General features: G+C 37.9%; 1 protein-coding gene across 2 annotated transcripts in view; it reads right to left on the bottom strand.

The window, feature by feature from the left end:
• Positions 1-24,920, bottom strand: part of WDR35 (WD repeat domain 35) — a 47,481-nt gene that overhangs the window by 8,699 nt on the left and 13,862 nt on the right. For both annotated transcript variants that reach the window (XM_075750549.1, XM_075750550.1), the window contains exons 11-20: positions 22,505-22,565; positions 11,859-12,003; positions 10,527-10,596; positions 9,733-9,786; positions 8,980-9,089; positions 7,271-7,481; positions 6,595-6,675; positions 6,327-6,463; positions 2,192-2,395; positions 186-332 (exon numbers count right to left, since the gene is read on the bottom strand). In XM_075750549.1, the coding sequence (XP_075606664.1) occupies positions 186-332; positions 2,192-2,395; positions 6,327-6,463; positions 6,595-6,675; positions 7,271-7,481; positions 8,980-9,089; positions 9,733-9,786; positions 10,527-10,596; positions 11,859-12,003; positions 22,505-22,565 (1,220 nt within the window). The remainder of the gene's footprint in view (positions 1-185; positions 333-2,191; positions 2,396-6,326; positions 6,464-6,594; positions 6,676-7,270; positions 7,482-8,979; positions 9,090-9,732; positions 9,787-10,526; positions 10,597-11,858; positions 12,004-22,504; positions 22,566-24,920) is intronic.

The following is a 24,920-nucleotide window of genomic DNA, read 5'->3' as shown; positions in this document are numbered from 1 at the left end:
CTCTTTAAAGGCACGTGCAGCGGTGGAACCGTAAAGGTCTGAACTAAATCTCATAATTCCAAAATTATCGCAGGTATTGCATCCTGACTTTCCTGACATCTGTCCCTCCTCATAAATTATGTCTTATGATCAGTTTATCATTTCTTTCATAATTTCCTTCTTACTAGGTCCTCTACAGAACATACCATTTCTGACGGTCTGCAAAATAATCTCCAATAGCATTGTGTGCTTGTTCAAGAAGGGCATCATCTGAATCACCCGAGCCAGTTTTCAGTAGCTGCAATACTCGAAACCAATCTCCCAGTTTTATCCGTAGTCCAATGGCAAGATCTCTAATATAAACAGAAAATAGCAGGAAAAAGTCAAAGACAATAAAATAGCTAACAAAAATCTTGAGAAAAGCATCCAAAAGTATTCTCATGTTCATAACCTACATCACAGGTATCACAATGATCTCTGATATCTTGTTTACAATTTAAACAATATTCCATAAAAGCAAATACTCAGAGAGCTCACAGGTTATATCATACCTACACGCTTCCCTATTAGCCATGCTCCATTGAGAGGAGTTAAATAAGCAGCTGGCAAGACAGTTGGGCTGATGCTACTTCAGACTTCCTCTTGTTCTGTATACCATTCTTTATCTTTCACTGCTGACCACTACAATAGATGGCAGCGGCTGTAGAAGGCTAAAAAAGCAGGAGGGAGATGAGGAGAAGGCCCAAGGAGCAAGTAATATGAATAATGGCGGCTAAAGCTGAGATTTAATAAAATGGATTTCAGGGACTTCACTTTCAGTTTCAAGATGACTTTGGATGAAGGAGAAAGGACTCAGTAGTAGTCTCTCCTTTTTATTATTCGTGCATACATATGATCCATCGTGTGTCTGTCTGGCAGGTTTTTTCCACCATATATGCAGGTGCATAGAAAAGAAATGGGAGAGATATATACAATTCTTTTAAAAATGTCCTAAATTTACAAGTGAGTAAAGGAAGGCAACAGCAAGTCAGTCCAGTCAGCTAAATAACAGCATCTATCTAAAAAAATTTAAAATTGTATTTGAAAAATAGTTTTATTTCAGCCTAATTTATGGGAGGTCCATATCGAAATTTTTGTAGTGGTGAGGAGACACATAAGGTCAATACAGAATTCCCATACTCTTGTAGCTGGAGAATAAGATGCTCTACTGTTGAAAAAAGCAGTTAAAAAAAAAAAAAAATCTTTGATGTCTGCAATCCTATAATGGCCAAATTTCTCTTCAGCCATATGGAAGGGAATATGCCGTATCTCAAAATCTGTGTTGCAGTGTGACTTAAGTGGTTATGAGACAGTCCAGCTCTCCAAGCCAGCATACTTCCATGGGCTAATTAACTATGTGCAAGAAGGTTTTCTATTACCAGGCTCTAACGTGCATCTCTCCCCAGCTCCTGCCTTCCCTCCCACTCCCACCCTTACCAGGGAAGAGGAAGCATGAAAGAAATAACTTTTTCTCCATCATTCCCTGCTTTTTGTCATGGCTCCATTAATCAAAGCTTTAAAATTTCACATATGCATAAGTGATTCATGCTTCTCCGTGTTTGACCACCACCTACAGGCTACATCGTACAACTGCTGCTTATTATTTCTCATTATCCTTTTTCAGTAAAGACAGTCCTCTAGTTAATTACTTAGCGTTAATTTCTATTTTCCAGTAATACTGTAATTTTGCTTTGTTTGTTTTCATTCCTGAGCAAAAGTTCCATTGATTGGTCAACAATTTCATCCAGAGTCCTTTCTGTCTCTCCAGAGATTACAGTTCATTAAAAACTCTGTTGTTTGTATATGTAATTGGAAAGAATGTGTACTTGGCTACTAGCTAAAAGCAACAGTACATAAATTAAACATTAGTTAAGACTGTTTGTATTTTTGGAATCCCAGTTGAAATACCGACAAAATACTTGAAAAAAAAAATGTCTATGAAACACAGCACTACCTAGAACAGCTGGGGTTTTGCAGTTTGGAATGTGCTGATTTACCTATAGAATTGGTTATCTACGGATACAACAAAATTCTGTCCATCTGATCCTCTTCTGTCTTTCCAGAAACTGGTAGAGTTTTCAGTGCTAAAACAGTCGTTCTTTACTAAAAGACAAGCATATTTTTTTCACACTTTTTTTCTTTATCTGCTGCTGAGATGACTACACGCAATTACCTTCTGTCCATATCCAGATACATTCTTTCAGCTTCTTCAAATCTGCTAAAATAGGCTGCCACTTCTGCTTGCTTCATTGACTCACTCTGCAGGTTGCCTAGACGCTTCACGAATTTAATACCTTGATAATCTTTGCAACGTACAAAAGCTTGTTCAGCAGTCTGCAGATCCAGCTTCTGAAGAGCAGCTTCAGCCAGGAGACGCCTGTGTGAAAAACAAACAAAATAGTCAGAAATGCAGCTATCCAGTAAATTAAATGAGGATACATTTAACTAGTCATTATTTAAAGACAACATGTAAGTTACTGCAACTGTATTATTTACTAACTAGTCTTAATTTGGTTGTATACTTGTCCGCAGTGCATTCTGTGATCTATCCATTACTTGCTCAGGGAAAGATGTTCAAATAATCGGTAATATTCTTTGTTCAGCTGTTCAAACGGACACTGGCTTGGGAGGAATGAGCAGGGTTGAGTATTACAATTGTCCAATGTGACATGTGTTGCTGGTCTCAGTGCAGTTCCGTTTAGATATTTCTACCTATGCATAACTTTAACCCTTGATGGCAGCCTCAGTCTGAAGGCCTCCAACTAAATTAGCCATGAAGACTAAATTATCCTTCTAATCCATCTGGATGTTCCTTGTCCAGTTTGGAACAGCACTTTGGGAGAGCACGGCAGTTTGGGAAACCTTGTACTGGTATCAACCCATTGGTTAGTTCTGCAAACAGAGAATTTCTACCTTCAGGCCAACCTACATCCATCAGGTGCTTCAATAAGCTCTAGAATTTTCTGCAAAAATAAGGCTAGGTAAATTTAGACTAGCTGATTGACATTGTGAAACAAATTCAGTGCAGCAGGGCACTGACAAAACCAATATTGTTGCTGTTTTCAGTGATCTAAGCCATGCTTAGGCAGTATCAACTCAGTATTTTTTAATCAATTCGAGAAGGTTGCTATCACTTCAACTCAAATGCTGACATCAATGAAACCAAGAGAAAAACAGTATGACAAATGTAATCAATCTTCAAAACACATCATCCTGTTTGTCATGTTCTAGCAGTAAGGGCACTGTTCCGTTCTAATCTAGAATGTATTATTTGCTTTATAACCAGCACTTCTAATCCATCTCTTCTGTATGAATATGTGACATATTGTATGTTTCCTTGCATAATGAAAATCAAGTTCATGTCAATTTTGGAGCAAGGTGAACAGCATTTGACATATTTTTTGTGCCATCCAGAGGGACCTCAACAGGCTTGAGAGGTGGGCCTGTGCAAACCGTATGAAGTTCAACAAGGCCAAGTGCAAGGTCCTGCACGTGGGTTGCTGCAATTCCAAGCACAACTACAGGCTGGGCAGGGAATGGATTGAGAGCAGCCCTGAGGAGAAGGACTTGGGGGTATTGATTGATGAGAAGCTTAACATGAGCCGGCAGTGTGCGCTTGCAGCCCAGAAAGCCAACCATGTCCTGGGCTGCATCAAAAGAGGTGTGACCAGCAGGTCGAGGGAGGTGATCCTGCCCCTCTACTCTGCTCTTGTGAGACCCCACCTGGAGTACTGCATCCAGCTCTGGGGGCCCCAGTACGGGAGAGACATGAAGCTGTTGGAGCGAGTCCAGAGGAGGGCCACGAAGCTGATCAGAGGGCTGGAGCACCTCTGCTATGAGGACAAGCTGAGAGAGCTGGGGTTGTTCAGCCTGGAGAAGAGAAGACTCCAGGGAGATCTAATTGCAGCCTTCCAGTACGTAAAGGGGCCTACAGGAAAGATGGTGAGGGACTGTTTATGAGGGAGTGTAGTGACAGGACAAGGGGTAATGGGTTTAAGCTGAAGGAGGGTCGATTTAGATTAGATATTAGGATGAAATTCTTTACTGTGAGGTGATGAGACACTGGAACAGGTTGCCCAGAGAGGTTGTGGATGCCCCATCCCTGGAAGTGTTCAAGCCCAGGCTAGATGGGGCTTTGGGCACCCTGGTCTAGTGGAGGGTGACCCTGCCCATGGCAGGGGGGTTGGAACTAGATGATCTTTGAGGTCCCTTCCAACCCAGACCATTCTATGATTCTATGATTTTACAATATAAATTTTTTACTGAGACACAGACTTTCAAAACTAATACTCATTTTATTAGCAGAAGGTATGAATGACTTAAAACTCCAAAAATCTTTAGCTAGTTCAAGACATTAGTAAAAATGAAAACTCACAAAACTAACATTATACCCTACATACTCAAATTAATAAAATTACAGTACTGTTACTGAAGCATCTATTTCTTAAACCTAGGAAAACTACATAATAAAACATAAATTGCTTTATATGGAGACACAGACACACATGCGTGCACACACACACAGCATAAAATACCAGATAATGTGTTTCATACTGGTGACCAGTGACAGGACACGAGGAGATGGAATGAAGCTGTGTCAGGGGAAGTTCAGATTGGCATTAGGAAAAGATTCTTCACTGGGACGATGGTCGGTCACGGGAACAGGCTCCCCAGGGAAGTGGTCAGGGCACCAAGCTTGTCAGAGTTCAAGGAGCATCTGGACAACGCTCTTAGTCATAGGGTTTAATTTTAGGTAGTCCTGCGAGGAGCGGGGAGTTGGACTCTATGATCCCTGTGGGTCCCTTCTAACTTGAGATATTCTACTCTGTGTAGCTATCAAATCCTGTTTTTCAGAATGTACGTTCTGGAGACGAAAGCACAACTGGATAGGAAGGAATGCTTTTAGGGACAAACTTCTAAAGCAAATTGTCTTGGCCAGCCTTTCAGCAATTCTAAATCCCCCTCTGAACTATCAGAACTAACAGAGAACTCTCAACCCCCTTTGATGCAAGCCAAACATCCAATACTGCAAGAAATCAGTTAGCTTCAAAACAGAGCCAAAATTACTACAGAAAGGTACAGATAGAGAAACAATCTCCAGGAAGTTAAAGAGAATTGGCATCATTCAACAAGTAACTTGTCAATGAAGTTTTAGTTTCTGCTACTGACTTTTCATTAAATTATCTACTGAGGCATTTACTCTTCCAGCCCTTATGACATGGAATATTAAATAGATTTCCAGAACTCCTGTTTTCACAGGTTTATTCTCAAATGTTTGCTGTGCAGGCTTTTCAAGTTTAGTTTAATAGCTGAGTCCACGTTTAGTTTAAACATGCCAACATCTCCTTTTCTCAGATTACTTCTGAGAGGCTGCAAAACAACATGATTAACATACCTATCCTTTCTCATCTGTCCGTTATGGTCTGTCCACAATGCTACAAAGTTAGTCAACTGCTCTTGTTACCATTCTAATGTGTTCCATTTACTGAGTTTTAAGCTCTTTGTCATCAAGATTCAATATAAAATAAATAAATACCCTCTCAACCGTCAATTTGAATTTTAATTTAACCAACTTAAAGTTAGCTTTCTGTCAGCTTTTTCATTTCCTTCAGATTCACCCCTAAAAGCAAGAAGCACTGCATTTTGGGGCTCATACAGCATAGAGCAAAGAGGTGTCTTAAGCCCATATCCTATACCCACTACCGTGACACACATGGCATGCCTACCATTCCAGGTACTACAACATTCATAAAATGACAGAGTTCCAATTTAACAACAGCCCACTTTTTTGGGTTCAAGAACTAGAAGCTTGGGGAAGCACTGGCCCCAAGTTGTTTTTGTTTTTTTTAAGTTGGCTGCTGAGGAGTCTTGAACACTTGCTCATCGTCTCCTAAAACATGAATTCTCAAATGCTCAGGAAAAAAAACTCTCTTTCTTTCGTTCTGGGAAATCATAACACAGCTTGAAACTGCCCAAATATATCAACTACAAAAGAGGTGGGGAGCCAGGCTAGTAGGGGACTGCAAGGCTCTCTTTGGGTGTCCTCTCAATGCTGTAATACCCCTTTCGAGGTGATTCAGTCCAATGAAGAGACATTCTCAGTTAGAATAGCAGCCCTTCAGATAGCAGCTGAGCACTGTTACTATGGGTTTTTTTTTTCCTTTTTCTTAAATGATTTTGTTTAAGTGTATACTGCTTTGGCTGGTTTTGATTGGAGGTGGTGTACTTTAACACCAGATCTGTCTGAACAGGAAAAGAATACAAAAGAACACAAATTTAAACAAAGTTAGCTTAAAAAAAGATTTTACCAAAGTCTGGGATGTGGATTGTCCTCTATGAACTGGGAAGATTCCTCAATGCCAACTTTTTCAATCAATGCTCGACTGTCTCGTAATGACCGAATCTCAAAATTGATGATGTAATCTTTGTTAGGATGTTCAGGATTCTAACATAATGGATAAAGAAACATAATTTTATTCCATGTAACCTTTATTTTCACCCAACATACATATCTACTGTTCAAATCATTATGACAGACACAAACTGTTCCTACAAAATAAAATTAATTACACTTACCTTTAATATTTCATCCAGAAGAACAGATTTGATTTCTAAATCTTCAAAGTTGCAAATATATCCAGAAGTTTGTATAGGTTCCTTAAAGTTAAATAAGTTACAAAGGAATGAACTTGTATTCTGTCTGATTAAATCCTAACCAAATCTGTTAGGTATATATAAAGATACTTTATTCTTCTCCAAACCAGGATTTAATTGCATTTCCAACAGGAAACAAATACTAAAATCATTAACATTATTGACAATTCCATATACACAGACGTAATTTAAAATGCTCATGTTTTCTATAACTAAGCTATGAAAAAGAGATAAAGGAACACCTGCCAATATTTAGATTCAACTGAGCTGTATTTTACAAATATCTTTACTGAAATTGTGTTTCTATTTTCCAAAGCATACAAAAATACGCTTCTGAAAATATTTCATACATTTAAGAAAAATATGACAACATTTTTAGCTTTCCAGGACTGATAGTTCATTTTACTTATTTGTTCCTAAACAACACTAACACTCCCACATTAGAGCTAACAAGATTTTGAGATTTCCAGAAGCAAGTTTATTTGTATAAACACTTGCCTAATTGAATGGTAAGCATAAGAATAACGCTATTCAACATAGAGCCATTAACTTACAAGCAAATTTGTAAAATCAGTAGTTTATGTATGTTAATATTTACCTCCGGATCCAAGTTTCTGAAAACATACATTCTTGTCTTCTCCATCATTGCAAACAAATCTGGGTTATCTTTGGCCCATTTCATATCCCAGACATCTTTGCGTTCCAGTTTCAGCTGTTCACCTATCGCTTGCTGTCCTGTACTGTCTGCTACCCGTGTATCCAAGTCAAAGAAAGTCAAAACACCTGAAAGGTCTATGATAGCAACACGACTACAGAAAAAACAAAGGAAGGAAAAATAAGAGAGCTAAATAATACCATTCAAGGTTGTAAATCTGAAATAGTTCCCTAAACTGGCACACTCAGGAAATTTCCCCTCTATCTAATACCAGTATAATTCCATAGATTCAGTGAGATGCATGTGATTTTCATTTATCTGCACAGCAGAGAGGGACCAGGGACATGGAAAGAAGTTTTTCATCAGCTCATAGAGGATCTGGCACTGCAAAGGTTCAAAAATATGCCCATTTTTCATCCAGCATTCTAAAGATCCTTCATACTTCAGATATCAAGTTGAGTAAATTGCAGGTTCTGCCCCTCACAAAACTTTTCTTGACAGAGCCTAAAATTAGCCATCGAATAGAATTGGTTTTCATTATTTACTAGGAGGCAATGAAGCAGATTCTTAAATGAAAAAGACAGTGTGGTGATGCAGACTGTTAATCTCTAAAACAGATTTCTTATATTTCTACAAAGGGTATTCTTTATTTTTTTTTCCAGGCAATACGAAGTATAATCCAGTTAATCTTTGCAGTTATTTAAAATATGGGAAAATACAATTTCTAAAGGGTTAAATTTGAAAATTTCCAGTGAGTCACAGTAGCCTATATTTACTACAATGCCACTTTAAAAGCATTTCTAAATATTGAAAGGTATTTCAACCTTAATCTCTATTAAAATTTCAAAAGCAATTAAAAAAAAAAAACACCCAAAAAACTAATGCAGCTCTGACTAGATCATATTGCCTTTTAAGTGAAGCAATCTATTTGTGGTCTATACCTAAAAAGGTGAGCAATTTACACATGTATGATGAATTTTGTTTGAAATTATGAAGTCATTTTGAAGTGATTAAAATTGTCTTACGAGTCCTCTTTAGTCAGTATATTTTTGCCTTTTCTGCCGAGACTCTTGCACTCTCTCTTGCAAAAAAAATAGCTGTTAAGTAGAAAGCAACTTCAGTACTGGCACAGCTGAAGCTTAGGAAAACCAGTCTTGCTAGAAGCTTTGCCACCAGTTACAGCTTGTAACAATGGAAAATTAACATAGGATGAACAAAGTTTCCAGGCATTAGGAGGACACAGAAACAGAAAGAAGACTTAGAGATATAAAATTTCAGGTTATGACATAATTTTGTCAATTCTTGTCATGATCACTGGAAGCTTATGTTTGGTTCATCTAATAAAACAAAGATACTTTCATGTATATGTTTCCTTAAACTTTCCACATGCACCCTAAAGTTTAGTTTAAAACATACGAGAGCTTTACTAACACAGTCTCTCAGAGCAATCCGATGACTAGCCAGATGTGATTAATAAATAAATGGTTAAGGAACCATTAATAACAACTAAAATTAATAAATAGTTTATATCAAAGTAAAATTAGTAAATGATTATTACAGAATCCTAGAATACATAGAATTAGTATTTTCACAAATTGTAGTGGTTTATTTTAAAATCAGATAACTCTGTTAGAAGCAGATCTGTAACTCACCTGGAGTTGCAATTCAAAGACAGCTGATACGCACGACAGTTCAGGGTATACTTCTGTACTATACCCACGCTAGGAAGACTGTATCTCTGAATAGTACCAGATTCTCTTCCCTAGAGAAAAGCAATGCTTATTGAGAGAATTTTGAACAGTGTTCTTTTTCTATCTTTGTTCTGCGCAGTTAGTTTGTTTTAAAGCCCACCAGTACGTCTGTTCGTCTAATGAGATCACTCTTTTCAGATCAGAAAAAAACCACACCAGCTGTTTGGTATGATACAATACCTCATACATCATACGTATCTATAATCCAAGAATGTACTCATATATATATAGCATACTACATACATGTGATATTATCCATCATCATACATTATACCATTAATATGTAATTGGACAGACTTTGTAAATCTTTGTGCGTTTACCTACAGCCTAGAAGAGACTTCCCAGAACTCAGATTACAGAATAAAGTCCTGACCTGGACTTTATCAAACTCTGTGTATAGGTACTAACCCAGGCAACTAGTCTGTACTTAAATTGTAAGCACTTAGTGAGTTAGCCCTCCTAAAGAAAGAGTCCAGGTTAACAGAAGAACCTGTTAAAGTTATCTTTGAAAGTGTCTAGAAAGATATTTCATCTGTATAAGTTCTGAATTCAGAAATGCTTCAAAATTATGACTGCTTATGAACATACTGCAGAAGAATCTCCTGTCTACAAGCACAAGAGGCAATTAGGAGTAATATCAATCATGCAACTTACCACAAGTAGTATCTTATCAGATGCTGTTATTGCACAGATTGGATCTCTTGTTCCCTGAAAGTATACAAGCGATATCAGTATCAGTTTTAATGCAATAGTAAGAATGCACTGCTAAAGAAAGAAGTTTTATTTAAACATACAAGAATGTTGCTAAGTATCTACATGAAAAAGGGCTATCAAACTTTGTCAGTATACTGTAAATTGATGGTTTATGATATTAGTAGCCTTTGTTATGGGAATCATGACAATAATAATATTAACAGCTTCCTTTCTTCTCCTGCCCCACCTCCAGAAAAATAAGAAACCCAAAATGTAACAGACATTTAACAGAAAACAAAAGAAAGCAACTATTCCTGACTTGTGAGGCCTGTAATTAATTTCAGGTACATTGGTAAGTACAAAAGCAAGCATGTGCGCACACACAAAGTGAAAAATACCAAAAGTACTAGAAAATATTACAAGGGTTATTGAATTTCAAAAAGCTTATACTTTGTTGAAGTAAGGGGAGCTGCTTCTCACCAAGACAGCAGGTGTCTACATACTGGACCCCAGAATATACTTCTTCTATGTTCCCTACAGTTTGGTGTATATTTCCAGCAATACATAAGGAAACAGTAACAACATACTAACCGGAGGGAAGAATAATAACACTTACATATAAAAGGTAGAAGTAAAAGTTTAAGTATGACCACTTCTACTAATGAAAATCTATGAAAATAAATAAAGCAATACTAACTACTTCTCTTTCAAGCTACCAGTGACACCACAATAAAGCAGTTAAAAACATCACTCACTTCAATAGCTCTGCTGTAATCAAGGTGTCCATCTGCAGATCCTGAAGGGGTGTCATCAATATGATAAATCCTGTAGAAAAGTTAGAAGAAAAAATGAGTCCAAAGAAAGGATCATTTCTGATAGCAGGTAGGTATCGTCAGTCCTTGGAGAAGAACCCATTGCAATTGGAAAAGAAAATAAAAGCTATGCCTGTTCTTATGTTTCAGTAGTATCCCCTTTGATAACCCTGCTTTGTACTGATATGCAGAGATGGTATTTGCTTTCACTTTCACAGCCCCTGATGGTCTACTCCCATACGATCTATAAACTTTCATTCTGCAACAAGAAGTTCCTGCAAACCATCAACCACCCCAATTGTCTCTTTTCAAACATGCACCTCCATATTTCCTCAGGCTCTTCTCCATACTTATGAAAAGCTTCACCTTCATATCCACAAAACTTATGTATTACTACATTCAATATTTCATCATACTTCAACATAACTTTTTCCCTTAAAAAGTAGCATTAGGAAAGATTTTAGAATGCTAAAATCACAGTTTATGCTGAATTACAACTATTCACTTTTTCAATATTTCTATCAAATTTACAATCTTTGTCCAAGGCTAGGACATTCAGGTACTAGAACAATGTAAGTTATTATACCATGTACAAATAATTACTCATTATTCTGGATATACGGTGACGAGAGATGGTAAATTTATAGAAAGATGCTATAGCATCTCTAGAAGAAAACATAAAATAATACAAAAGAAAATCATAACAAATTTGCAAGCTTGTGGAGGTAGCAGAAAAGTTAACGCCACAAATGAGCACCTGGGAAGGAAATATTTCAGAGGCAAGATGCTGTTGACTTTGGCTTGTTTAGTTTGAGAGAATAAAAGTCCATACAGGATTAGACATCAAAGATATAATCAGACACAAGTGTATTTAGAGAAGAACTAGCTGGATAGACGTTACATCCTTACAGCCACTGACACACAAGAAACAGTTAAAGTCATCAGAGGGAACATAGCTGCCTAGAAACTAAGAGTATGGAGGAGAAAAAAGGGAGGGGGAAAAAAGTATAAAGACACACAGCTCTAAGTGAAGCACACAGCAAGCAAATGGAGACACTGAACAGGAACTAATCCTAAAAAGCCTAAGAGATTTGGATAACAAACACACATTTGTTATGAAAAACTGTTCTGTAGTATTTAATCTTACAGGCCTGCAAGTCAACAAACGTGAGTAGAAAAATGAGAAGACAGTTCATTTTTTTAGGCATGGGAGAATCCACCTTTAACAATGATAGCAATGCAAAGGAAGAAAAATCACAAAGCCTGAAGACAAACCTTTCCCTGCCTTCTTTTCTGGTCCGTGCTACCTGGTTAATTTCCATTGCTGTGAGCTTCTTGGCCACACGATACTGCCAGATGTAAAATGCTTCTTTTGAAGCTGCTATCACATGCGTTTTGGTCATTGTGACAAACAACGGCCCTGTTATGAAACCCAAATAGTTGTAAAATTAGTGCGGCAAGTATTGGACTAGATGCTAATTTGTAAACTTTCCCACATGGATGAAACCGTATCTCCATAGGTTAAAAGCAAAAAAACAACCAAACAAAAAGATTAAAACCACACCATAAGCAACCTAGCAGCAGTTTTCATTAATTGCTAAGAAATTTCACTGGAGGCTTGTGGCATTGTTAAGAACAACAGAGAAATTCCTTACAAGTTCTGATTTTAAAATTAACACTTTTCTTCCTATTATTTTGGCAAATTTCCATGCACTGCTGCAGAAGACATCAAATACATATAGACAGATTTTCAGGTTAATGACCCATTCATGAATATCTCAAGTCTCTAACAAGATCTGTAATACCTCCATATCCAATACATTTGTAATTAATCAAAGATAAATAAAAGGAAGACTACTCAAAAGCTGACAATCTAGAGGAGATTATTTGATTAGCACCACTTAAAAACAGTTAACAAATTTTGAGTTAGACAAGACCTAGAAATGCTGTTTGTACCTTAGTTAATAGCTGGGCCAAATAACAATTCTTTATCTGTATGGCCACAAATTAAGTATTTAGCAAAGTGTGCACTTAGCCTTACTTTATTGCATCCAAAGATGACAGTGTAGGAAGGCAGGGCATTTTCTTTACTTTAGCCCGAAACCCATTTAGAATATGTAGATAAATGGAGTATCTCAGTCCTGCTGTCAATGATCACTGAACAAAGGAACAAAAAACATAAATGCACTCTAACCATTACATTTTTCTTTATAATACGCTGTCTTGACTGTATTGTGGCTTTTTTTTTCTTTTACAATCCTTTGTGTCATCTTTCTGAAAACCAGTGAATGCACATAAAAAGGCATAGAAAAATATAGAAACCTATTAAGTAAATCCCCCGATGTCTTCAAATTCTACAAGTAAATCAGTATGCTACCAGACAAAACAGGCAAATTGAGAAGAATTGTGTAGCCCAGCCTGTTAGTGAAACACTGAGTCATACAGATGGCATGCTGTGAGCACAAAATCTGATTCTTTTACAGTGAATCTCAATTTTTTCTCTATTTTAGCACAGAACAGAACTCTGGAGGGAGCTATAAGCCTGCCATAAGGAAGAGCAGCGCTACGAGAGACAGATGGGGGAAGACTGATTGAACAGATTTTATTTCTTTGAAACCAAGAGGATTATATAAGCTACCTGATGGCTCTAGAATACTTTTTAGCATAAATGTAAATACTGGATAAGAAGGCTTAGTGGTGATGCTTAACATGTGAGCAGCACAGTTGTTTACAATATATGCAACTCTGTATTTCATGTACTTATAATACGTTTCTTAATTAGTCACATACAATTGAAGGATACAGCCTCCTCTGTTTCATTAACAACATTAATAAATTCTATGTATTTGCTCTGTTGTTTTATTACCTTGCGGCTGTACATGCCATAACAATCAATGCTTTTATCCTTTAAAATGAAATGTGAGAATCTCCTGACCTGTGAGGGAGTACGGTTTCCTCTTGCTCAAATCACAAACTTTTAGTACTAAGCCTCATCTTTGGACTCAGCTTAGTCAATGTTTACACCCTTTACTCCAAGACAATGCTAACCAAGCCCACATCTGAAAGTCATGGGCATTCCTCAGACTCCCCATCTGACCTACAGCTTCCATGGAGCCTAAAGTTACTCATTTGTGCCCCAATCCGGGAAAAAAGGATGCTTACATAAGCCCTGTGGTGATCCAGAAACAAGATGCTTTATCTGGACAAATACAACCAATTAGGCATTTTATGAACATGCCTAAGACTTAAACTCATGGTTGCTATCAAAAAAAACCCACACACCAACCCAACACATTTCTCTGTCACTTCTTTTATATCAGCTTTAGCAGTAGTTTGACCATAGAGTAAGTTGGATCAGTTCATTCATCTAACTGACCTCAAAATTAAATAAATAGAAGATCAGTTTAAGTTGGATTAAAGAAAAAAAAAATCACAAATTGGAGAGGGCAGGAATGAGCAGCCAGTATGGAGGGCAGGGCCTTCCTTTCTTTGCAACAGCAGGCTAAATGATATTTGGATTTAAGCCAAATGTGAAATCGCATGAGAGGGATACACAGCACACAGACACAATCATGAGGATCAGATCCACTCAGAAACACATTTGGAAGAGCAGTATCTATATGTGGCAACTAACGCTTTTACAAAATTGCCTATATCATTTAAAAAATTGCATAAAAATAGGACATACGGGATTTTTTCTAGACTTGCTTTAGCGTTTTACACTGGATAGTCATTAAACAAGCAAACACAAAACAAATACAAACAGAAAAATCTCTTGGGTAAAAAAAAAAAAAAAAAATCCAAGTCTAGACTAGACATTAGGAAGCATTTCTTTACAGAGAGGGTGGTCAAACACTGGAATAGGCTTCCTAGAGAGGTGGCTGATGCCCCAAGCCTGCCACTGTTCAAAAGGCATTTGAGCAATGCCCTTAATAACATGCATTAACTTCTGAGCAGCTCTGAAGTGGTCAGGCAGTTGGACTAGATGATTGTTGTTGGTCTCTTTCAACTGAACTATTCTATTCAATTCTATCCCCCCTTCTCACCTCAGAGCCCTAACCATTGGGCTACACTCTGCTCCTAAAATGCTTTTCTTCTTGGCTGCATAACAGCATAGCTTCAACTCAAGGAAAGGATGCCCCAGCCACTCCAAGTTCGGGCTGTTGCCAGGGCAAAGAAGGAAGGGATCTGTCCTTTCCTGGGAAGGAAAGATGCTCATTTCATTCCTTTCAGGCTGAGGAAGATCTAGAATCCCTTTCTAGGCAGCTGGTTTAACTACTTAGTTTCCTTTAGTGTGGGGAAGTGTTACCATCTTATACAGCGGCCTTGATTTTAGCAGCAAGTGCTGCTCACTTGGGCATCAGTGCCCTTCAAAGAATTCATGCTGTGACTATTAAGCAGACAGAAAAGCAAGCACCTTAAGTCAGAAGGAGGCAAGAGATTTGGACACTCCTCTGCTCAGCATTTCCCCTGCATAGCAGCTTTCCATGCTAAATGTGGACTTCTCAGATTGTCTAGCTCTTCCAACTGATTTTGCAGATAGCTAATTTCAGTATTAATGTCCTAATACTTAATTTTCAGACCTCAAAAATATGTATGGAAAACATTTAAATAGGTACCTGTGTTGGGTTTGCATGGCAATGTTTTGGTAGCGGGGGGGCTACAGGGGTGGCTTCTGTGAGAAGCTGCTAGAAGCTTCCCCTGTGTCTGACAGAGCCAATGCCAGCCGGCTCCAAGACGGGCCTGCCACTGGCCAAGGCCAAGCCAATCAGCGCCTCTGTGATAGCATACTTAAGAAGGGGAAGAAAAAACAGAGAGAGCTTTTGCAGCTGGAGAGAGGAGTGAGAAGATGTAAGAACATCTGCAGACACCAAGGTCAGTGCAGAAGGAGGGGCAGGAGGTGCTCCAGGCACTGGAGCAGAGATCCCCCTGCAGCCCGTGGTGAAGACCATGGTGAAGCAGGCTGTCCCCCTGCAGCCCATGGAGGGAGGATGAGGGGGTGTAGAGATTCCACCTGCAGCCCATGGAGGACCCCACGCTGGAGCAGGTGGAGACACCTGAGGGAGGCTGTTACCCCATGGGAAGCCCATGCTGAGCAAGCTCCTGGCAGGACCTGTGGACCCACGGAGAGAGGAGCCCACGCCAGAGCAGGTTTGCTGGCAGGACTTGTGACCCCGTGGGGGACCTACGCTGGAGCAGTTTGCTCCTGAAGGTCTGCACCCCATGGGAGAGACCCACGTTGGAGCAGTTCATGAAGGACTGTCTCCCATGAGAGGGACTCCATGCCGGAGCAGGGGAACAATGAGAGGAGTCCTCCCCCTGAGGAGGAAGAAGCAGCAGAAACAACGTGCACTGAACTGACCATAACCCCCATTCCCTGTCCCCCTGTGCCGCTGAGGGGGGAGGAGGTTGAAGCCGGGAGTGAAGTTGAGCCCGGGAAGATGGGAGGGGTGGGGGGAGGTGTTTTAAGATTTGATTTTATTTCTCATTCCTCTACTCTGTTTTGCTTAGTAATAAATTAGATGAATTCCCTCTCTAAGTTCAGTCTGTTTTGCTCATGATGATAATTAGTGAGTGATTTCTCCCTGTCCTTATCTCGACCCACAAGCTTTTCATTGTACTTTTTCTCCCCTGTCTAGTGAAGGAGGGCAGTGATAGAGCGGCTCTGGTGGGCACCTGGCCCCCAGCCAGGGTCAACCCACCACAGTGCCTTACTTTTCAGTGATTAAATACTAAAGAGGATTAAAGACGCCATCCCATCAAAACAATGCAAACATTTGAAACAACTGCCCTTTAAGATTTCTCTGGCCCTTCTTTCTCTTCTCATTTCATTTGTCTTCACTGTTCCTTCATAAAACCTCCTCCTGAAGGAGAGAAACTTTATTTCTTAGATATCCAGGAATCTCGAATAACCTTCTGCAATGTCTGTATTTCATCCACACTCCATCTCACTTCAAAACAGTTAGAAAACACCTGCTTTCATGTCTAATCTTCTTCAAAAAACAGTAGATAGAAAACAAACTCAATGCACGACCATATTACTTCGCTGCATTGAAAAAGCCAAGACACCTTCTAGTATATGGGATAGGATATATAAACACAAGACAGACAAGTAATCCCACCTAAATGTGATGGAAAGGAAGCAATCTGACAGACACAAGACTAAACTATTGTTTTGTTACAAGTCTGTTACAGACCGGTCCTGAGAAACTGGGACAAACTTAGTCTGATCAATAACATCCACCTAATTTTAGAGCTTGATTCAAATGCCTTTAGAAGTGTTAGCTCATAAATAGAAGAGAACATCAGACAGCAGCAGGAACAACTGAACTGCACATGGGACAACTCACAAATGACCACAGTTTACAGAATACAAAGAAATACTAAAAATCAGTTATAGTTTACTTTAAACAATTAACTTTAACAGCAATTCAAGTGCTGTTCCACATGTAGTTCAGTCATCCTTGTTAAGGCATCCAGGAGGGAGGCGAGACCTAGGCATGACTCCAGCACTCTGCCTTTAATCCACCTGTACGTTAATCAGGCTGTTGTATTCATTTCAGTGGGCGCTAACACACATGTGAAAGATAACTCAACACTTCACTATGTCAGTGCTCCTAAGCGCGTGTAAGAAGATGATATAATCCAGCCTGAGTGACATTTTCTAGGCAGATCCCATCTGTTGTGTTTCCATTAAAAAGATATTATATAACAAGATATTTAACCTTCTGTAGTTTATATTTAGTTATTCATGAAAGGACTTTGACAGAAAGCCCCTAAAACAAGCACAGAAGAAATTCTGTTGGTTAATTTTTGTACCTTAGTAGGATGGAATATAATAATGCTAGACAATGGAGAAAAGACTAATTTATGGGCTAGGAAACACTAGCTATTGTGAAGGACCCCAAAAACAAGGCACAGGAAGCACAGGAAGAGAAATGCCCTTGGACAAAATAAAGGCCAACATGAGGAACAGCTTTAACATGTAACCATCCATCAGTTCCTAATGAAACTGCAAGTGATAGCCTTTCATCAAATAACAATTGATTAATCCTTTTTTGCCATTGTTAGCAGAGGCAAGTATTAGAAAGCTAATGACATAATTAAAAATTCAACAGAATAAAGGGAATAAGCACTTTTTTTTTTTTGAGCCCTTCTTGAACTATTGGCTTAGAGCCCAACAAAGTAAGATTTGCATCTCCTGGGGGTGAATCAAATATTACACACTGTCACAATTACTTTGTCATTAGGAGATTAATAGCACTTTGTTGAGACAATTTTATAAAATCTTTTAAATTGACAATTCATACAAATTGTGCCTTAACACATGTTCTCAGATACATTATTCAGATGCTCCATCAGCTACTTAGCATCCCTAGATTAGCAATCTTTTTTCTCCACTATCAATGTCCTACGTGGTCAAAGCCCAAGAGATCTGCAGGCACCAAATTTTCAAGGAGGAGTAAGATCTTTATACTCAGTAGAGCACCAGGTGATTGTTATTCCAACAAGGGACAGTCTGGTAAAAAAACCAGAGATATTGTGTGTTCAATTTGCAGTAATTACAGCCAGTTAAAAATATAGATTAGACTCATGGCAGTCAAGAGAGCCCACTTAAGAATAGGCAAGAGCACACAGACACCGAGTGGTCTGTTGAGGAACACCCTACTATATGAGAAGGCATTTTTTCATAAGCATTTATGAAAATCAAATAAAGTAACAACCTAAGTGTTTTAAAACCACTCTGAAAGATAGCACTTAGAAGTCTGAAACAAGAGTTCAAAACAAAAATTACTTAAGCAACTTATTTTCTGGATAGAACTCAATGCAACAATTTATCACTTTAATAAAAGACAATTATCTGAAAAACTGTTGTGGTAGAAAGAAGAGAAAGAAAAATAATTTTACAGACAGATAATATATTTTTCATAAGTCAGTAACACCCCTCCAATTATCCTGAGTAAGAGATATGTTAATTTTACTTTTGTACTGCTTATATCTTAAACTATTAATGATTACCCTCGCCTGATAATTGATTTAAAGCTGATTTTTTTTGTTTATAAACAGGACCAAAGGATGATTTTGTTAGATATTATGCACCAACTGGAATCTTAAAAGAACTTACAGAAAGGTCTTCTGCCTTTAAGGTTTTACAAGGCCTTCTCTCTCTATTGACCTCAGCAAGGCCAGCCAGCTGCTGAAGTTCAGCACCCTGTCAAACTGGAACAATTATACTTTCTACTGCCAAGAAGCTCCAACTGTGATAAACAGCATGATATACTGCATATTAAGACCTTGATTGTGTACAAGTGTCTACACCTCACCCAAACTGACCTTATGTTATAAATATTTTAAGTTGTTCCATAAAGTTGTATCTTTAAACGTTACAAAAAAGGAAAGCCACTATGATCAAACCAGCACAATGTGTTCCAAAACTGTTGCATTTATAGGTGTTTGCTTTTCACTTTCACCTTCAATCCCTTCTGTAAGTTTGGTGGGCTAACTTTAAAGGAGTCTTACAGGATGCATATATTTAAAAAAAAAGTGGAATCTTTGGCTGTGTTTACTATACAGCAAAGAAAGACTTGCTTGTTATGTTTGAACTACTGAGACTAGAGAATTTTTTCAGGACTCAAAAATGCAAATATTACTAACCTCAAGTATTTGTCCATCTATGAGGTTGAAGGCTATAATGCCTAGCATTTTCACAAATGAGCTTACACTAGGAAAGAGCACGGTAAATCTATGCACTAAACTGATCCTCTGGCACTGGAGGGAACAGAAGCAGACTGCAGAAAGCTTAGTTAAGCTAAAGGAAGAGAAGCTTTTTCCAGACTGTTTAATCTCTTCAGCACAGTTCTTCAAATACAGTTAGAAAAACAACAGCATTTTTCAATTAAATAGCATTTCTCTTTAACTGTTTTCAGTCACTGGAGAAGATTTTTTTCCTGTGTACAGATATCTGTAGGAGACAGCACATAATGGAGGAATCAAAGAAACTGGTACCTTTGTTTATAAAGACGACTATCACAGATAGACTTAGAAAGCTCACATAAACATAACACAAGAAAAATGCAAAGAAAAGAGTTTAAATGCAGAGTTAGAGGCATACATGCAAAGCTAATTTTGACCGTTTGAGTGGGATTTGTCTCACCTAATTTTAGACATCTCTGACAGAGATGAGCTGGTTGCCCTGAGCCTCTTTGTACCCAATGGAGAGCAAAAAGACCCTTTCAGGAATGAGTCACTGAACTTATTTTAGATGTCAACTATAGAAATGAGATGAACTACTCCCTATAAGTCCCCAAATCCTCCTCCCACTGCCTCAATCCCACCTGTCAAGTAAGTCCAGGAGATAAGTAGGAACATACAGTGTAGACATCTGATCAGGAAGGGGGACAGGACGGGGGGGACACAACAGACATCCCACCCTCACCACCACCCACCACATCATCTTACTTCAGTTCTCAGGTTTTGGTTGGTTTTTTTTTTTCCTTCCACACACTGTAAAATTCTTGGTATTGAATTTCCTGGGCACTTTATTCCCTAAGAATCTGATGTACCACCCCTATTGTAAAAGGCGGCAAGAGGGCATCAAACTGACATAAACAGAAATTATGAGACTGAAAAGTACCACAGTATTTCTTACACATCCCATAAGACAAAGAAGTCAAACTCATTCATCATAGCAGGATACTCTTCATTTTAATTATGATCTACAATATACAGCATGAATTTCACAATAAATATTTGACTCATAGCTGATTTCCTCCTGCTGTCACTGAGAAACTGAACAGTATTAGAAAATTACACTTACAAACTTAGTTAATATATAATAAAACTGTTTAGTAGCACTGGTTGAGGAAAATAATACTCTTAATGATCTCTACTACTTCTATTCTTTGGTTGCTTTTTTCTTCCCTACCTATATTCTTCTGTGAATTGTAGTGACTTCCTTTTCTTAAAGATCTTCACCTTACTTTCCTCATCATTTCTGTCTTACCAAAACTTTGCTAGGCACTTTTCCCATCTATTTCATCAGACAGAATGGCTGCTTTGTTTATCGTTTAATACTAACGCCAAGTATTAGCACTATGACTTGGAACTAACTTCTCTAATGAGACTAATTTAGAAAGAAGAGTTACTTTTTTGCACAGAGCATGAAACAATGGCTCTAGAAGGCAATTTACATTGAAAAAACTTCATGACATTTCTTGTTACAATAGCTACATCTCTTTTTGGCACAAGTAGGGAAAATATTTTGGTTTTTTGTTTACAACCAGTAGGTCAAGGGAGGTGATCCTCCCCCTCTACTCCACTCTCCTGAGATCCCACCTGCAGTACTGCATCCAGCTCTGGGGTCCCCAGTACAAGAAGGACATGGAGCTGTTGGAGCGAGTCCAGAGGAGGGCCATGAAGCTGATCAGAGGGCTGGAGCACCTCTGCTATGAGGACAGGCTGAGAGAGTTGGGATTGTTCAGCCTGGAGAAGAGAAGGCTCCGGGGAGACCTTAGAGCACCCTTCCAGTACCTAAAGGGGCCTACAGGAAATCTGGAGAGGGACTATTTACAAGGGCATGGAGTGATAAGACAAGGGGTAATGGCTTTAAACTAAAAGAGGGTAGATTCAGATTAGATGTGAGGAAGAAATTCTTTCCTGTGAGGGTGGTATGACACTGGAATTGCCCAGAGCAGCTGTGGATCAAGTTAGATGTCTACTGCTAAATACACCTTCTACTACCACCATTTTATAGCTAAGAGGTTCTAAAAATAAGTATGTACTTTTAATTTAAATAACTACACTCTCCTATCTCATTCAAAAACAAATATTTTTGCTAAAACTTCATTATGAATGATTTAGCCTTTCAACAAAACAGAAAAGTTAGTCAAAGAATCAAGCTTCAAAAAGAAAATGGCAAATGGGGTTCACAGTGTCTACTCTGAATCCAAATTCAGATCTATTTGGATAACAAACCAAAAATAAATTGAAAACCAGAACAAATAAAAGTGGATTAATTAATCAAAAAGGTGATTAATTTGTCAGTTTGTCCGCACTTCCCACAGCTGTTGGAAAGGAAAAATCAATGTTCTTTATTCTCTAGCAAAACTCTCAGAAAACTGTGGTTTACAGTGTTCTGTAAAACACTTGCAGCAAACAAGCAGTAGGGAAAACCTAGAATTCAGATCTATTTAGGATTTGGGTTATTTTCATACTTCTGTTATAGTCTACTGATTCATTTATTTATTACATTTAATTTATAATCTGAAACTATTTAGATAAAACAATTATAATAAAAATGATAAGGAAAAGATATCATCAATACTGAAATATGAGAAATTGATCTTTAAGATATTTGGGAAGCAGCAACATGTTATTTTTAAATTAAAGTCCAGATCAAACTATTTCAATTGCTCTGAGAAACAGGACTCTCTTCAAAAAAGTACATTTTCTTAATAAGGAGCTGAATTACCACTGTTGTGAAGGAAAATGTGAATCACCAAGAACATTCTTTTTAAAAAAAAAGGAAAAGTAACAATTTTAAAAAATTCTATTGCAAATAGTTTCTATTAACTGGAAGAATCAGTTTACATTTAGCCAAGTTTTACAAGGAATAGGACCGGTTTTATATGCCACTGTTTTTACTAATAGAGTAATTAATAGGTCACTTCCAACACTAATTACAGTTCACAACCTGGGAACCCATGATTATATGTTTATTACATTAGGGAGTGTCCAAGTAGAAGTGAGAAGCCAATATAAAATCATAGTTACAACCATGTATACAACAGAAAGTCACAATATTTGGATGCAACGGGTGTTAGCACACAGTGATTGTTTCATTGAACAACAGACTTGCATAAGAAATTCATTATAAAGACTAGAAAAAACCCAGCAGAATAAGACTATTGCAAGTTGCTTACCAATATCAATATATTTTGGATCCAAGGGAGTGCCAATAGAATTGCAGAGAACCAGCACATACTGTATGGAAATAAAAGTAAGTGTCATTACTACCACATTTTTTTGTAAATTAGTAAGGTGTACAAGGTTTTCTGTGAAGATGTATCTCATAACCCACATTTCACACAGTCTAATGCTGATCAGCGAGAGAAAACAGAGGGGCCATGACTGCAGTAAATATAAAGCAGCATAAGCATTAGAGTAATGAGATATTTGCCAATTAGCACTATAAATGAAGCCAAGCACAAAACAGGAAAATGACCAGCTGTTTTAAGCAAAGGAACAAGTATGCCAGGCAAAATACAATATGCAGGATGTACCACCAGCAGAGTCCACAGATAACACACAGGCAAGACAGCCAGTGTCTCACTCCCTGCTCTATGGGGCACTGAGATTATTTACTAGCATGATACACCAGCAATTTCTCAGTGACTCAACTCTTGCCTAGCTGTTCATGCAAAGGATAATCCAATAAACTGCACTGGACCCATTTGCTGGCTCCCAGAAGTTGTTCTACCCTTCAAGGAAACCTCAATCTCCTTGAACCTCCAAGAGGGCTACAATGTGGGGAGAATTGTGAATAAGGCTATCTCTCTGCCCTGCAGTATCACAAATACTACAAAACTGATGAGTTTTGTCCTTCTTGTAATCCTGCTCGGGAAGGCTTTGATAGCACAGATACCTTGGATTGGTCTGTTAAACTCAGGAAGATGCAAATAAATAAAAATTGACCTAGACACCAATGCTTCATTGTCACTGCTGATGTATTTATTTTTCCAGACCTAAATCAAGGATTAAATGGCTTTAAGATGATTGCACAGGGAAATAAGAATGTCTTGAATGAGAAGTGTGGAAGTAGCAACTTTCACTGTAAAGTCTTTGGATTTAAAAAAATAAATAAATAAAATACAGGGCTGCCAAAACTTCACTGCTGTGACTCTCCAGGAAATGGAAGATAATTAGTTCTTCATAGCTCTTTTGTCTCCTGAGCAATTCATGTAATTGTGGTAGCAGACTACAGCAGCTGTATAGCTTACCCCTTTAAACTGGCAGATTGATAGTTTATTAATCCCATGAGAACAGCAGAATTTAGCTTTTCAGCTGCTGTATTAACTCCATTCTTTCAAAGAAAAAGATCTGAACAAGAATTTCTTTCAATTCAACATTTTTTCTGGTTCTGCCACCAATAAACACCTCTCAAAAATAATATTTTTATTTATTTGTTCATGAATTAAACTTTCCACCAGCATTCTCGAGTTTCTCTTTTCCACAAAAATTACGTTGAGCCTCCACCTCTGTAGGAAACCACACCTGGCTTTTTAAACTATTTATTGTTTGTTTCCATTATGTTTATACTAATTCTTAATTCTGGTAAATTATCCCAGCATTCACTCTTTAATCAATTTCTCTTTTATGCCCTTTTTACTTATTTCTGAGACTCTAAGTCAGTAGACCAGAGACTGCCAAGGGGTGATGGAGTAACAGCATCCAAGACAGAGGCTGCACAAGCTACGTGGTGGTGCCAGGACAAGGGAGTTTGCACTGTCTGATTTGATCACAGCAGAAAGCTCAAGCCTTGCTATGGGTATCAACATTCAGTTCTTCATAACTTACTGACATTCACGTACCTTTAAATGGTTCCTGCTGAAATTAGTCTTTTTTTGCCCCATCGGCTATTGCTGTACATTTTGCCCTCTTGAAATCACACTTCTAATGACCAAAATCTATTGCAAAATAAATCTGTTTTTCAGAAAGCAACTCTAATGAACTGCTACCCAAAGGATAAGCTTGTTCACTTCATTTCCTAAAAGCTGACCCCCTAACAGTGTTAATAATTACACTGGAACCATTTTGAAATAATTGAAAGATGCTTATTATCTGTAATTTTCAGATGCAAAAATTAAATGTCTTATTTATTCTCAAGAGTTACACTAAGTCCTTCCACTGTTTGTTTCCTATTTTAAAAATACAACCTAGAAAAATCTCATTTCATTGCGCTCAATTTCACCATCATATTTTCAATCCATATGACAGTACACCATTTATGCCACAATCAAGCAAAGCTGCACTAAAACATTTTTTACCGTTGCGCCAATTGACTCCATCTCATGCTCCTCCTTTGCAAGCAATATGCAAGTGATATAGAAAACATTTCAGAAAATAATGTAGTAAGAAAAATTGCGTAACAGTTAGCATCATGCTAACGGAACATATATTAACCAAAGGATACATTTATCATGTCATTTGTCACTACATTTTAAATAAATAAATAAACAAATGGACCAGTTTGTAGCAACATGTGATTTATATCACCTAAAAAATTCCCCTTTTTTTCCCTGCTTTGTTACCATTCTGATGTTCTCCTGCTTTTAGCTT

This window comes from Balearica regulorum, chromosome 3 (assembly GCF_011004875.1).
Source record: "Balearica regulorum gibbericeps isolate bBalReg1 chromosome 3, bBalReg1.pri, whole genome shotgun sequence".
In the NCBI taxonomy this organism is placed as follows: Eukaryota; Metazoa; Chordata; class Aves; order Gruiformes; family Gruidae; genus Balearica; species Balearica regulorum.
This window is presented reverse-complemented; position numbering and strand designations above follow the sequence as displayed.